The sequence below is a fragment of the Caenorhabditis briggsae genome (genome assembly GCF_000004555.2).
Source record: "Caenorhabditis briggsae complete genome, chrII, whole genome shotgun sequence".
Classification (NCBI taxonomy): domain Eukaryota; kingdom Metazoa; phylum Nematoda; class Chromadorea; order Rhabditida; family Rhabditidae; genus Caenorhabditis; species Caenorhabditis briggsae.
The window spans coordinates 15,734,478-15,750,877 of NC_013486.2; the positions used below are offsets into that span (position 1 = coordinate 15,734,478).

General features: G+C 35.2%; 3 protein-coding genes across 3 annotated transcripts in view; 1 reads left to right on the top strand and 2 right to left on the bottom strand.

The window, feature by feature from the left end:
• The window catches only part of CBG07184, a gene marked incomplete at both ends in the record, with an annotated part of 2,020 nt that extends 1,234 nt beyond the window's left edge, over positions 1-786 (bottom strand). Inside the window, 2 exons of the mRNA XM_045243155.1 lie at positions 418-555; positions 766-786. Coding sequence (XP_045093371.1) covers positions 418-555; positions 766-786 — 159 coding nt within the window. The remainder of the gene's footprint in view (positions 1-417; positions 556-765) is intronic.
• Positions 787-2,354: 1,568 nt separating this feature from the next.
• On the top strand, positions 2,355-7,460 carry CBG07183 (the record flags this gene model as incomplete). Its single annotated transcript, XM_045243156.1, has 7 exons — positions 2,355-2,415; positions 2,553-2,983; positions 3,025-3,290; positions 3,747-4,193; positions 4,901-5,476; positions 6,518-6,947; positions 7,329-7,460. 7 exons carry the CDS (start codon positions 2,355-2,357, stop codon positions 7,458-7,460), a joined length of 2,343 nt encoding a protein of 780 aa, XP_045093372.1.
• Positions 7,461-8,328: 868 nt separating this feature from the next.
• Positions 8,329-11,898, bottom strand: CBG25776 (the record flags this gene model as incomplete). The annotated part of the gene is made up of 4 exons (XM_045243157.1): positions 8,329-8,609; positions 8,657-9,410; positions 10,373-10,741; positions 11,449-11,898. The coding sequence occupies 4 exons, from the start codon at positions 11,896-11,898 to the stop codon at positions 8,329-8,331; spliced, it is 1,854 nt and encodes a 617-aa protein (XP_045098596.1).
• Between the last annotated feature and the right edge of the window lie 4,502 nt (positions 11,899-16,400).

Below are 16,400 nucleotides of genomic sequence, written 5' to 3' on the forward strand. Positions count from 1 at the left end.
TGTAGTTTGTAGTCTAGCAGACCAAATTCCCTTGCTATTTGTGTTGGTCTGCTAGACTACAAACTACAGAAATAACGTTAGCAGACCCAAATTGTATTCCTCCCATATTTCAGCTCTAAAACAAGATTTTCAGAATCTGAAAAATGATAGACTGTGGTTTTCAAATACGCCAATTCCAAAGATCGCATTTTCAAAGCCCAAAACAGTACGTTTGATGCGGTTTTTCTCCAATAATGTGAGAAGGGATGTTTGATAGAATTTTAACAATGACATTTTTGGATTCAGCAAATTTGAAAACATTATACAATTTTTCAGAATCTGGAAATCTTGATTTCATGTTAGCATTTTTAACAATAGTAAAACTTAGGTCTGCTTATGTTCATTTTGTAGTTTGTAGTCTAGCAGACACACCTCAACTCCCAGTTGTCTCCCATGTAGCGAGAGAGCTAGAGCATGATTTCCAGCTGAAGCAGCGAAAACTCCATTTTTCCTTTTTTCCTCTGTCAAATTCTGAAGTGCATACCGAGCGCCTCTCTCCTTGAAACTACCAGTATCCTAAAAAAAAGGGGCGGAGTTTCAGAAAAAGTGGGCGGAGCTTCCAACCTGATTGACTTCCATTTTCAAAAAAACGTTCATATCGAAAAGTTGTGAGAGACGTCGGGATTTTCGGCAATCCGTCCGAACAATACCTCCCTGGAATTTATTGTTTATTTATTTTTAAAAATTAGAAAAAAAAAATTAAATTAAAGTAAAAAAAATTCTCACCTGAATTCTATGATGAGCCATTGAAATATCACCGAATTGCAGAATTTTCGGATTTTCAGGATCACAAAACTCATCTTTCAGCTTAAAACTTGCCACGTGGCGTCGGGTAAAACTGACTGAAAAATTCTAAAAGTAGGTCAAAAGCTCTGAAAAATCGATGCTCACAAAAAATCGATTTGCGCAACGAGTTTTGGAGCATTTTCTCTATTGAAATTGGGAGATTTTCGATTAGTTTTGAGCGAAATAATCATAATTTTTGAAATTCTTCGATTTTAGCCACGTTGTGCATTTTTCAAGTTTAACTTGGAGATTGAAATTAGGTCATTTTTGCCAGTTTTTTCGGTTTGGTTTTTTAAATCAAGTTTTCAGTCAATTTCATAACTAATTCTCTTGCAAAAAAATGCAAAAATTATTATTTTGAAACTTTAAAATTGTGACTTTTTAAAATATTTATTTGCGAATTTGAAAATTTTGTATCTTTTTATGACATTGGAGAATTTTGGATATGAAATTGAGGGAATTTTGAAAATTTTGAATTTGTATTTTTTTTAGATTTTCTGTTTTTTTTTGGGTGTTTGGGTTTTTTGTCAGAGCTTCAAAAATTCTTTTGTCCAGTAGTTTGAAAATTGAAAAATTCAATTTTTTGGATTTTCAGAAACTCGGAATGTTTAAACCTAGAGACACCTGAGATAAAGCGTTCCAAATTCAGGAGGTGAGAGACGCAGACGACGAGACACACTGCGTTTTTAACCGAGGAAACTTCAAGTGACCGTATCTCGAGTTCTAGATGAACTAGGAAGTTGGGTTTTGGACAGAATTACATGGTTTGAAATGGGGTTTCAGACTATTTATGGAAAAGCTCTCATAGGGAAATTTAAAGTACCGGTCAGTACGATATACAAAACCAGATTTTATGACTTTTTGGTGGTTTTGACCAGTTTCAGGAGCTTGAAGCTCGGCTGTCAGGTCTCCGATCTTTTTGATATTTCTGGTATTCAAAATAATCGCGCGGGTGAACGAGTAAAAAATGTGTAGAGAGTCTCCAAACCAGTAGAGGCGCTGTAGAGACGCAGACATTTTTACTCGTTCACTCGCGCGATTATTTTGAATAGACAATATGTGTAAAACATACCTAGATTGAAAACTTTTTCTTTACAAAACTCTCTGGAAATTCCTAGTTTTTCAGCTATCTTGCACATTTCTTCGTTCCATGTTTTCAGCACAAAAACATGCGTCTTTCAGAAATAGGAATTTTCAAAAAATTCTGTGAATGCAAAGTTCTGAATCTAGGTCTCTACTACATGTTCTACGCTACACAAAATTTTCAAAGTGATCGGAAACTAGACAGCAGAGCTCTAGACTGTTGAAAATCTTAAAAATAGTCAAAAATCAGTTTAAAAATACAATTCTGTCTATCTTATTGACCTCGAAAAATCCAAAAAGCCCAAAAACTATTTTGATCTACTCAAAAAATTTTTGTGATCTACTTTTTTGAAAAAATTGAGCGCGCACCCCAAAATCAATATTTGTTCCCGGTTCTTCGAATTTCTGTTCTTTTCTCTAGTTTTTTGTAAAAAAAAAAGCATATAATGCTGATTCCGTCACTTCTGGAACTTTCCGCTAGCGCTGTATCCTCTGCTATTATAAATGGTAATTTTTGAAAATTCAAATATTTTTGAGATATCGAAATTTTGAATAATTGGTTTTTTCGGAAATTTCAGAAATTCAAAAAAGTGATTTCGCCAGATTTTCAGAAAATCAAAATTTCAAAATTTCAAAATTTTCAGGCACTCCTCCTGCTGAAAACACCGTACTGCTTCCAGAAGTCTCCAACCTAATATTCGAAAAATTTGTTCAGAATTTCGAAGTCCTAGTCACCCGAAGACAAGCCAAAGACATTTGCACAAGTCTCAACATATCAAAAATCGATTTAAGACACAAAGTTTTGAGGCGAATCGATTTTTGGATTATTCGAAATCAAAATTTGATCTCCCTGGCACTTGGAGATTTGTCCGGTTTGGAAACTTTCACTATAGATCGTGAGGATTTTTTAAAAATAATAAAAAATTTGGAAGAAAAATTTTTTCCAGACTCTGAATATTTCATAAAAATTCATCCGATGCTCCAACGTCTTCTGAATTCTGAATCTCAGAAAAATCTGATGCATTTGGATATTAGTGGATTTGAAGGAACATTTACACCGAAATGGATTTGTCGAGTATGTTTGTAATTTTGAAATTTTGCTGAAAAAACTTCCAGACCACCAAAATGCTGCCATCTCTCAAAAATTTGATCATTTCTGGAAGAAAAATTCACAATCGAGAAATCCGAAAAATTGGAAAACATTTACCGAATCTTCAATTTTTGGAAATTTCGAATACTGGAATAACGAGAATTGATGGAATTTCGAAATTGAAGAAACTGGAAATTCTGGGAATCGGAGGATTGAATTCTGAAGATTCTGGAGTTTTAATGGAACTTTTTGAGTTGAAGAATTTGAGAGTTTTGGATTTGTCTAGAAAAAAGTGAGTTTTCAGATTTTTTTTTTCAATTTTTTGAAGTTTTCGATGGGCCAAAACATACTTAAAGCAGGTTTCTGGGCCTTTAAAAGTGTCGGAAATCACTCTAAAACTTTCTAGAACCCCTTGGAAACTCTTTAAAATAACTTTTCTGGCAATTTTTAGAAAAAGTGTACGGATGGCTGAGTGGGATTTTTTATGGAAATTTACCAATCTGAAGGTCGCGGGTTCGAATCCCACCGGTGGCAACTTTTTTTGGTTTTTCTTGTGGAGTCAGAAAATGAGCATAGAATGCCTAGAATGTTTTTTTTCCTAGATTTCAATTTCTAGGTCATGACCTAGATTTCAATTTTTAGATTCAAAAGTTTATTTTTAAATTTGATACGTTGAGAGCTTCAAAATGAGTAGCATCATGCCCCAATTTTCTCTAGGAGGTTTTCGTATCGGTAAATTTTTTTTCAGTTGTGTCTGTTGCGAAAAAACGCAACTCCTGAACCAATACCTCTCCTGTAACAAAATTCTTCCAAATCTGGAATTTATCGATTGCTCAGGAACCCTGTGTACCAATGAATCTGTCTGGAAACTTGCCAAATCTCATCCACGTCTTCGAAAAATCTCAATAATAGAAACTGAAGCAACGTTATCTGAAATTCCGAATTTGGAAATTATGAGTTTAGCGAATTTGAGCTCCTGTGTGAAATGTCTAAAATGGTACAAGACACAAATCAACTACCCCATTACTGCATCGATTTTGAGAGAGATTCGAAACTTTTTGGACGCGGATTATTCGATTTTCAAAGAATCTGAAATTCGAGGGTGCTTTGAAGTGGTCTGTGAAACAATTGAAACATTTCCAGACGGGCAATCGATTCATCGATTGATTGCTGACGTTCTTTATCAAATGATAAGGTGAGTAAATTGACGTTAAAATCCAGAAAAATCTGTAAAAAATAGTGAAAAATAGAGAAAAAACGAGTCAGACTGAGCGAAAATAAACGAAGATGTTACGTTAGCAGACCCACGCCTCTAACGTCCAACTTGTAGCAATTTGGGTCTGCTAGACTACGAACTACAAATTATAGATAGCATATCCACGACGCAAGAATTCAACTAGAAGCGATATGGGTCTGCTAGACTACAAACTACAAAAGTCACATTAGCAGACCCACGCCTCTGGCATCCAACTTGTAGCAATTTGGGTCTGCTAGACTACAAACTACAAAAGATAGATAGCAGACCAATGAGACCAATCTAGCGCGCATTAGAAATTCGTCAGTGGGTCTTCTAGACTACAAACTACAAATCAAACATTAGCAGACCAATCTAGCGCGCATTAGAAAAGCGTCAGTGGGTCTGCTAGACAACAAACTACAAAAGTAAAATTAGCAGACCCACGTCGCAAGCATTCATCTATAAGCGATATGGGTCTGCTACGCTACAAACTACAAGTCAAACATTAGCAGACCCAAATGTTCTTCTTGCATCTGTTTCGCTCAAAAAAGAGCTTTTTGAATTCTGAAAAATGGTAGACTGGGGTTTTCAAATACGCGGAATCTGAAAATTTTGTGTCTAATTTTCCTAGGTTTTCCTAATGTTTGAATTTTTGCAAATTTCAGAAATGGCCGAATCTATCCACTCTCAGTACCCCAACGTCACGATATGGTGCATCATCTGCTAAATATTTTGGATTTTTGGCAAAATTGGTATGGAGACGTGGAACAAACAAAAACCGTTGAACTCGTTTGGGCCTGCCTGACTGACGAAATTTTTCTGACGACTCCAAATTTGAATCTCCGCCAAATTTTTGAAGTGGCACTAGAGAATGTATTGTTTTCTGAAATTGTAAAAGAAAATTGTCTGATTTCAATGGTGAAATCTCTTCATTTTATGGATTCCAAGGGAAAAGAGCAAATTTTGAAAGATTCGGATTACTGTAGAAAAGTACTCAACCTTTTACATTCGCTGTATACTCGAGGAAAAGCGAAAATGTACAAATTGGTGTTCAAATTGATAAATAAAGCGGATTTTGAGGATTTTGTGAGAGCCGGAGGGATTACTGTACTTTGTCGGCATTTGAAAAAATATAGTTTTTGTAAAAGTTTGAAGTTTTTGATCAAATTGGCAACCAGGATTCCCGAATCGGAAGTGACAAGAAGCGAATTTTTCAAATGGGAAAATTTGGGAAAACTTGTGTAAGTTTTTTTTTTCAATCTTTGAAATATTGTGAGCAAAGTTATAGATTAGGGATTTTCAGTTTTTTCAACGCAAACTTTGATATACCGTTAAGCTATGAAGTTTAAGTTTTTGGAATTTGAAAATGCGATTTTTAGAATTGGCGTGTTTTAAAACCGCAGTCTAGCATTTTTCAGATTCTGAAACTCTCGTTTTAGAGCTGAAAACCAATTAAGAAAGCAATTTGGGCCTGCTATGTTTGTTTTGTAGTTTGTAGTTTAGCAGGCCAACGAGCGCAAGTAAGGGGAATTGGTCTGCTAGACTACAAACTACAACAATTGAGCTAGCAGGCCCACGCCGCAAACATTCGAATACTAGGGTCTTAGGCCTGCTAGACTACACACTACAAAAATAGAGTTAGCAGACCCACGCCGCAAGCACCTAACTTGTAACGACTTGGGCCTGCTAGACTATAAACTACAGAAGTAGATTTAGCAGACCAATTCCTTTGAAAGCGCTTTCTACATATTGGGTCTGCCAGACTACAAACTACGAAAAAGGGTTAGCAGACCCACGCATCTAGCATTCAACTAGAAGCGATATGGGTCTGCTTGACTACAAACTACAAATCGAACATTACCAGGCCGATCTAGCGCGCATTAGAAATGCGTCGGTGGGTCTGCTAGACTACAAAGTACAAAATAGCAAACCAACACCTTTAACAGCGCGTTCTCCGTCTTGGGCCTGCTAGACTACAAACTACGGAAATTGAGCTAGCAGACCAATGGCACAATCATTCTACCCCTTGAGTCTTGGGCTTGCTAGACTACAAACTACAGTTATAATTAGCAGACCCAAATGTTTTCTTGGCTCGTTTCGCTCAAAATCGAGTTTTTTTAATTCTGAAAAATGGTAGACGGGGGTTTTCAGACACACTGAATTTGAAAATTGTATTTTCAACTGTTTAAAAGCTTATCTTTATAGTCAGAAAGGTGATTTTAACTCTTGAAGATCAACTTTTGGGTTTTTATAAACCAAAACAACTTTTTTAATAATTTCAGACGATTCTTCAAAGTGTGCAAGAAGCGAAATTCCAAAAATCTGCCCATGATCAAGCACAAAACCTACCTGATTTCTTCACTTTTTTCAATAATTCTGGCATCGGTGAATTCTGAAAATCGTCAATTTTTTGAAAATCACGAAAAAATGCTGAAATCTGAAATTGAGAATTTCGCTCCAAATTCAATGTTTCCTTATAAACTGAGCACTTTTCGGCACATTTTTGAAAATTCGAAATTCGATGGACCCGTTTTATGGGCACTTTACACTATTCAAGTTGGACGAGAACATGATGAATTTCCAATTTATCGAAATTTGAAAGGATTGGACAGGATTTTGAGAAATTTAGAGATGAGCAATGGGAATAAGGAGATTCGAGAAAAGGCAATGGTGACGAGAGAAGTGGTGGTTGATGGAACGAATTATACAGCAGTTGATTTTTATTGATTTTTATTCTTTTTTTGATTTTTTATATATTTTTCATGAGATTTTTATTTCGGATTGTTTCAAAAACATGGTTATATGTACAAATTTTATAATTTTTAGAAATTTCGAAATTAAATAAGGTCTTTGAGAACCCTTGTGCATTCGGAAATAACTAAGCATACCGTAAGCAATACTACCGTAGTTTAAGCCAATGTATCTCATTTCCTGTAGATGATGTCAGAAAGTCAACTGATAAAATGTAGCTGATATTATGACGAACATTTTGTCAGTTATTCCCTTTTTCATATTTTTCACTGGAAAGGAGATACGTGAGCTCAAAGTTGACGGTATGGGTCTCTCTGAAAAAACAACAACAACACATTCCAGGCTGAACCACAATTTGTAATTGTCTATCAAAAAGGAGGAAAGACCACCGAGGATCAATTGTTTGGAATTCCGCGAGAACGTTCGTCGTTCGCAGACTTTTTGTCATTGATGAGAGATACTGTACCGCTTTAGCGAATCGAGCTCAAAAGAAGGCAAATTGGGTTTTCCAACAAAAATCGAAGAAGGACGCTCTCTTGTCCTACGACACTTTTTGTTCTCCTAGGAAAACCACCTGTCACTTTTTAGCTGGATTCATTGTTATTTCTTCTTGGGATAGGCCCCGCCCCTTTTTCTCCAATAGGACCCAGACAATTAGTTCTTTTGTTCAAGGTTTGGGAGGCAGGTCTGCGTGGGCAATGGGCTGGTGGTCTAGTCGGTCAGTGTTCTACGGTTCACTGGAAGGCAGCATCTCTGGAATAGGGCTCGCCACTCATGCTGAGGATCAGACTGAGAACAATGGGGTTTTTGGTTGGTTAATTTTAGAATTTTAGAATTTTAGAATTTTAGAATTTTAGAATTTTAGAATTTTAGAATTTTAGAATTTTAGAATTTTAGAATTTTAGAATTTTAGAATTTTAGAATTTTAGAATTTTAGAATTTTAGAATTTTAGAATTTTAGAATTTTAGAATTTTAGAATTTTAGAATTTTTTCAGATAATTTTGAAATAAATTACATAAATTGAGTTTTTGAACATTTTCTGAATTCCAATTTTTGGAAAAAATTCATTTTCAAAAATTGAAATTAAGTATACATTTTGGAAAAATACAATTAATTTCTCAATTTTGAAAAAAAAAATTTCTTGATTAAATATTATTTTTTTAAAATCGAATTAGGTTAAAAAAAGAGAAAACATTTGAATTAACAAGAAAGTTTGAAAAAATGAGTAGCTCAGGGAATAGTTAAAATACCGATTAGATTAAAAAATTAGAAAAAAATGGACAATTAGAAAAAATTGAAAAAGTTAATTTTCAAAAAAAAAATTATTAAAAATTTCCAATTTCACATCCAAATTGGTCCATCTGGCAAATCGAATAAAATCCGCTCATTGGGATCGACAGTAGGCCAATTTTCGTATTTCCTGCTGTAGGATTTTGGTGCATCTGGAGCCGAAAATTCATTTTCTTGATGTTCAAGATTCGAATTTTCAAATTCTGAATCCATTGAGAAGGATTTTGGAGCATCTGGAGTCAAAAATTCATTTTCAGGAGCTTGAGCATTCGAATTTTGAAATTCTGGCTCCATTTGAAATTTCTGATAAGCATCGAATTCTGATTTGAATTCTGAAAATTTAAAAAAATTAATATTTCCGATTTTCAATATTTAATACCTTCTGAAAATCCTGGAGCATCTTCTGGAGCATTTTTGGAGTCTGTAGAACTCCAATAAAACTTTGGAGCCTCTGGCTGAGCAATAGAGTTCGAGCATTGATCGTTTTGACCGTATTGGTTTACGTTCCGTTGGACTGTTTGACAACTGTGGGAAATTGGAGAGAATTTCGAATTTTCGGAATTTGAAGTGTATTCTGAAGACGTGGAAGCTTCAGAATCGGAATATTGATAATTATTATTGCTTCTATTGATTCTCCTAGCATCATGAATTTGAATAGTTTCGTTTACTCTTCTTCTTTTGACATCTGGAGCCATTGGAACTTTCTGGACGGCTTCAGATTCTTGATTACCGTATTCTGGATAATTTTCAGCATTGCTCATCTTAATTGGAGCATTAGAGTTTTGTACAGTGTACTGTAGATGTCCATTTTGTGCATATTCTAAAGCTCCTGAAGCCTCTGGAGCATTTTTGAAAGCTCCAACTTCTCTGAAATCCTCAAATGCTTGATTACTGTATTCTGGAGCATCATAATTATTCGAAAAATCTTGATTTGGACGCTTTGAGCCGTTAAAATGAGCTCTGGAGTTTTGAAATTGGTGATTTTGGTTGTTATGAGCCACTGGATGCCCATTTTTCACAATTTTATATAATTTTGGACCATTTTGAGTTAGGAATTGTTCTTCTGGATGGTTGAAACCGTCGTTTTCCGGTGTTGGATCAAGTTGAGAGTATTCTGGAGCATCTAGATGCTCCTGAGAATCATGCAATTCTTGATAATCGTATTCTTCATAATTCGGATAATTGCTCATTTGGTTTGAAATTGAAGGATCTTGAAATTCGCAATTTTGGTCTTGAGGGAAATTTTCAGAGACATCTGGACAGTTTTCATATTGCTGCGAATCTGAAAAAGGAAAAAAACTTAAATTTATCAAAAAATCTTAATTTGGGACCATGAAAATCAAAAAAATTCAGAAGTTCCGATTTTTGGAATTTTTGAAATTTTTGGAATTCTGAAATTCTGGTATTTTAGAATTTTGAAAGTACGGAGTTTCAGAATTCGGAATTCTGGAATTCCAGAATCTCGACATTCCAGAATCCCAAAATTCCAAAATATCTAAATTCCAGAAGCCCTAAATTACAAATTTCCGAAATTCCAGAGTTCCGAAAATCCAGATTCCCTGAAACCCGGAATTCCAAAAAACCGAAATCTCGGAATCCCGGAATCCCAAAGTTTCAGAACCACAAATTTTCAGAATCCCGAAGTTCCAGATTTTCATAATTCCAAAATTCCAGAAATTCAGAAGTTCAGAAGATCAGAAATTCAGAAATTCAGAAATCTAGAATCCAGGAATTCCAGAATCCCGAAACTTCAAAATTCCAGAACCCCAAAAACTAAGAATCCCAAAATCCCGAAATTCTAGGATCCCGAAATTCTAGATTCTCGAAATTCCGAGATGCCATAATTTCGCTTTTCTGGAATTTCAGAACTCCAGAATATCGGAATGCCAAAATTCTAAAAAATTCCAAAATTCTCGTCCTTACCTGAATATTCTGAATCCACAATTTCCATTTTCACCGGATTGTGAGAAATCTGAGAATTCCCGGCTGCTCCATATTTCCAGGCACTTGAGTGTCTGGAATTTGTCTGGAAATTCTGATTTCCAGAATTTTCTCGAATATTCCAATTTTCAGGTACTTTTTCCAGAATTCTCACTAGTCGTGGTCCATGGTTTTGGGGATTTTTCGACACGAATCTCAAATTTCCATTCCCGTGATTTTGGATTCTCTGGCCATGTTGATTTTTCAAAACCACTCTTCTGATTTTCACAATTCTCACTGGAATTCCTTGTGGGATATTCTGAGAATTTCGAATTTCTGGAATTCGGGATTCTTCGAAATGTGTTTGTCTGGAATTCTGATTGTGGTTTTGCTGAAAATTCATTTCTGGCTCTTGGAAATTCATTTGTCTGGAGTTCTGATTCGGATTTTGTTGCTGGAAATTCCTTTGAGTCTCCTGAAGTGGGTTTGGTCTAGAATTTGATGGAAAATAGGCAGGAGGAGACATTCTTTGGCCTTGTTGGTTCTGAAAAAATGAAAAAAATATTTTTTAAATCACTTTTTTTTTGAGATTCTGAAATTTTGAAAATCGTGGTTTTGAAATTTAGAGTTACCAAGTTTGAGAATTTGAAAAATTTTGAATTTTTTGGATTCACAAAAATCCGAATTTTCTGGAATTTTTTTAAAAAATTTTGCTCAAAAAATACAAAAATTCTCAATTTTCATATTCTAAGGTATTTTTTAACTTTCGAATTTCGATCAGAATTTTCAGAATCCTTTCTTTTTTTTTTGGTTATTTGATTTTTTGAGAAATATATTTTTTCCGAATTTCAGGATTATGAAATTTTTAGAATTTTTGGGACTTTTAGAATTCTCAGAAAAACTCCCGAGATTTCCAGAAATTCTAAAATTATTCCCAAATTTTCAAAAATTCCGAAAAAGTATGAATTTCTTAAAAAATTCTAAAAATTTCCAAAAATTCTAAACTTTCAAAATTTTCCAAAAGTTCCCGGAATTTCCAAAATTCCAAAAAGTTCCTAAAATTTGAGAAAATTCCCAAATTCCAACAAAATCGCGAAACTCCTAAAATTCCTAATAACTAAAAACCGAAAATTCCAAAAGTTCCAAGAAAAGCGAAGAATACCAAATTGGGCTTCATACGATTTTTGAATTCTCAGACTTTTGAGACCTTAATTTTCAGAATCTTCCAGAAGCTCAAAAAAGCCAACTCACCTCATTTTGTGCATTTCTAATCTCCTGATACTTTTCTAAAAACGGCTTCTTTGTGTCTTCCGGCAACTGATTCCATTGCTCATCCAACTTCTGCACAAACTCCTCTCTCCGAGCTCTCGGAGCCGCGATTCTCGGTCTTTGTTGAATTTCTCGACAGACATAATTCGGATTCTTTTCTCGAAGCCTCTCCTCAGCAAGTCTCGTTTTCTCCATTTCAATTTCTCGTTTCCTCTGCTCACAGAGCCGATTAAACTCCTGTTTCTCCTCGTTCAACATTTTTGCTCTCCAGAAATATTTCATTTTTTGCATTAGCTGAGATTCCGTGCAATTTTGATGGTTTTCTCTGAATTTCTGCTCATTGAGCTCCACCCAGATGGAGAATCCAGACATGGTGTGGATGGATCTTTTCGGAAAGGTTGCTCCAGGAGCTGGAGGTGATATTGAGAGCATTTTTCTGAAGAAAAAAGATTGAAAATTTGAGAAAAAACGAAGAAAAATGAGATTCCAAAAGATTCAGAAAAGTTTCAAAAAAAAAAGTTTTTTTAAAAATTTTTTCGAAATTTTCAAAAACAAAATGGTTGAAACTTTTTTCGAAATCTTCGAATGTTATGAAACTTTTGAAAATTCAGAAAATTTAATTCGAGAAATTGCAAGAAACTAGAAGTTTCTAGCGTTATTTTAAAGATTTCCCGGATTTTTTGGGTTACTGTAGCTCCAAAAGTACGTAAACACCAAATATCGAATTTCGGGCTGAAAATTTGAATTTAGACTAAATTAAGGGTGTTGAAAACAAATTCCACGTTGGAAAACTGTAAAAATGACTTCTAAGGAAATAAAATGAAATGGTCACTGTATTGGAACTACTGAAGTACGCAAACATCGACTTGTCAGTTTTTGACGATGTTGAGATATTTGATTACAGATTTGGAATTCTCGTAAAATTTGAGTCTAGATGCAAAAAACTAGAAGTTTCTAGCGTTATTTTGAAGATTTCCCGGGTTTTTGGGTTACTGTAGCTCCAAAAGTACGTAAACGCCGAGTTTCGGGCTAAAAATTGGGTTCTAGACTAAATCAATGGTGTTAAACAAGAATTTGACACTAAAAACTGTGAAACTGACTTTCAAAGTTGGAAAACTGTAAATTATTGAAGTCCGCAAACACTTTTTCAGATTTTTCATTTCAGATTTGGATTTATCATAAAATTTGAGTGTAGATGCAAAAAAAACTAGAAGTTTCTAAAGTTATTTTGAAGATTTCCCGAGTTTTTTGGGTTACTGTAGCTCCAAAAGTACGCAAACACCGAATATCGAATTTCGGGCTCAAAATTGGGTTCTAGACTATATCGACAGTGGGAAATTCAAATTTAATGTTTATTTGTGCTAATTTTTCAGTGTGGAACAGGATTAAGGGGATGGGACCGGTATCCAAAAATGGGACAAATGAGACAGGGGATGGGACAACAACAAAAAATGAAATGGTATTTTTTGGATCCTCCGTCTCCACCCCATCAGTCATAAACTACTGTAACTATGCCCTAAAAGGGGTAAAGACGGTTTTCTCTAACAATCTCCTCGTTTCTCATACTCTCTACCTTTTCCAGGTGGGTCTATAGATGGGAAAAGGTAACAACTTTTCCTCTGGGAATAAATGTGGAATTTACAATTGTGGGAAAATGAAAAAAAAAGAGGATAGAGGTAAAAACAGGGGCATACAGTACCCTAATTTAAAAAAACAGATTTTGACAAATCTAATGTAACATGAAACAAAGTTGTTTTTCAAGCTCAAAAATAAAAGTTCATGATTTGTGATGTTTTGAGCTTTGAAATGAGCCTGATCATGCCTAAAATCGGTCTATTTTCAAATTTGATGCCTAACACGCGACGCACGACCGCGACGCACCCGAAAAAAGAGGTGCGAATCTAGTCGTCTTTAAGCTCATTTTGAAGCCCTTCACGTGAAAAATTCGAAAAATTGTATTTTATGGAATTTGGTCGTGTTTGAAAAAAGATTTTCGAAAATGTTCAAAATTCTAAAACTCTAACTTTAGATCTAAACTCAAAACTAGGTAGTTTTTCAAGCTCAAAAGTAAAATTTTCAGATTTCCAAAGTTCCGAGCTTTAAAATGAGCCTAATAATGCCTAAACTTGCTCAACTTTACAATTTGCTACCTAACACGCGACGCACGACCGCGACGCACCCCAAAAATCAAAAGTGAGCGAATCTAGTCGTGTTTAAGCTCATTTTAAAACTCTCAACGTAAGAAAATCAAAAAATTAATTTTTATGAAAATTGGACACTCGAAGCTTCTGAGTTCTAAAAAACTGATTTTCAGCCTATTTTCAATACACGTGGCATATCTCACTTGGTTGGATTCTGACCGAAAACTTGTCAACTACACAAATGAAACTCTTGTTTCGCTTAGTCAATTCTGAAACTTTCAGAAAGATTGGAAAACTTAGTTGTACTTTTTTGAGCCACAAAGTCTAAAGACGTCTAAAAAGAATATAAAATTCAAAGGCGCATATTGACTTTTTTTTTGAATGCGGAGAGACAAAAAAGACGTAGCAAAAAGGACATAACTGAAGATGGTGGACTAACTAGAGACCGTATTATAGGGGTACATTGCCAGGGGGTTGGTCAGGTGGGAAAAATCAATAATCAATAACTATCACTCTTATTATGGTCATATAATGGTAATTAGGGTCATTATGAGCTAAGACAACTCCTCAAAACTGTCAATAAATTATTCCAAATGGTCTCTTTACGTTCTTGAAGTGATAAATATTCCAAAAAACGATATAATAAAAAAGAGTAAAAACCACAAGAAAGATTGAACCCCTAGCCTTGCGGTCAGCGCGCCACACCACATACCCTACACCACGGGCGCCACACAGGTAGAGGGGGACTGCTGAAATACTGCTAAATGACAGCTGAGGAAGCGCAAACTGGCGAATGACTGCTAGTTGGCAGCCGAAGGAGAACTGACGGGCCGTCGACGGACAGTCGGAACCCGTTGGAAAAGAGACTTGAAGGTTTTGATTGGAAATCATTCAGAAAACAATTTCTCATACTCCCACTAGATTATAGGAAATGATAGAATATTATTTTTCTAAAATAGGACCGCTTCAAAAAATAGGTTGTTGAACGACTGCTCAATGACAGTCGAAGAGGCGCTGACTGGTCAATGACTGGTGGTTGGCGAGCCAAATTTCTGCAGATTGGAAAATTTTGTTGAAAAAAGATGTTTCTCTTAAAACATAGTAAGTGCCATAGAACGATCTGGGAATCTATAAATTGTGTTATTAGAATCATTTCTACGAAAATTAGAGTCTGAGGCGCAGTTGGTGAAAAACGGCTAAATGACAGTCGAAGAGGCGCTGACTGGTGGATGGCGGCTGAAAAAAAAACGCTGTAAACTGAATTTGTGAATGTTCCTGGGTATCCATCTAAAAGCATGTTTTCGCATCTTTCTGTTCCAAGATCGTAACTCGAGTTTCATGATAATAATCCTCCGTTTAAGGCATATGTTTTCGGCCATACTTTTCCCATTTTTGTGAGAATTTCGACGAAATTTTTTTCTGAGAACGTTGTACAATTTTTGTCTGAAAATGCTGTTTTCGTTTTTTATTTTTTTCTTCAAAAATCTGGACAATTCGTCTTTAATTGCCGTTTTAGGTGACGAGTTTCGGAATTTCGGTTTGCAACGACACTCCGAAATCCCGTCTGCGCCTTGTTTAGCGGCACAAGACTCAACGAATTTTTCCTCTAATTTTCACAGTCTTTTCGTTTTTCGAAGAGTTTATCATTAAAATTCAGTATTTTTCGCTCAAATTATCTAATTATTGGCAAAAAAATCGCATAGGAAACATTTGCGCACTTCTTTTCTCGCAGTTTCGATTGAAAAATCGGTGAAAACTCGTTTCGATAACATTTTTGAAGGTTTCGCTAGTTTTTGCTTCGGGAGGTAAGAAAAATAAAGCCTTTCAGGTGTTTTTATATGGTGAGTTGGTAAGTTTCAATAATTTCCCAAGCGAAAGCTATCGAAAACTTTCATCGTTCTCGTTACTTTATCGACAATCAGCTTCACTGACAATTCGCAAAGTGTGACGTTTCGCAGTGTTGATTTTTCGGAAGTAACAGTAACAGAAGAAATATAATGTTTCTCAATTTGTAACTGGCTTTTAGTATATTGTCTGTTTGTAAAGTTATTCTGAGCATTCATTGTCGCTGTCGCAAAACGTCACACTTGCGAAACTTCGCACTTTCGAAGTGTCTATTTGAAAAATTTCGCGACACCTTAAGATCTAACGATTTTCCCATCTCATGCCAGTTTTTAATGCGCAATTTTACGAATTCTCAAACTTTCCTTACTCTGAAAGAAACTCATAACATAAAATCAAAGCGAAAAATACTGTTCAATGAGAGAGCATTCCGGAAAGCAAAGGAAAATGAAATCGAGAAACGAAGAAGGAAAAGAGAACGAGAGGAAAAAAAACCTTCGGATTTTTAAAGTTTAATTTTTATGAATTTGAATTTTGCGAAAAAAGAAAATCGAAGTTCTGTTCCCTATAGAACTTGTAATTTCTTATGTGTTTCCTTTCATTCTACTCATTAAAAATTCAACTTTGAAAAATTTGGAGTTATTTTTTCAATACAATACACATTCCATAGAAACTATTAGTTTAATAAAGAATGCTTATTACCTGTATAATAAAGCTGTCAAGAAAGCGCTATCATTTAAGACGGTCCGTCTTCGAGGAGCAAATCGTTGCAGACGGACCATCGGCGGCGCGCACTTGGGTTCAGGCGAGGGGGTCANAAAAAGCGCCCCAGCAAACTCGTACGCCAGAAGAAATTTCATAATTTCAAAATGAACGCGGGTTTGAACTAGATCATGATCTATTTCTTAAAAATCAACGGGTTGCAACGCGCGTATTCTCGCTCATCGTTTA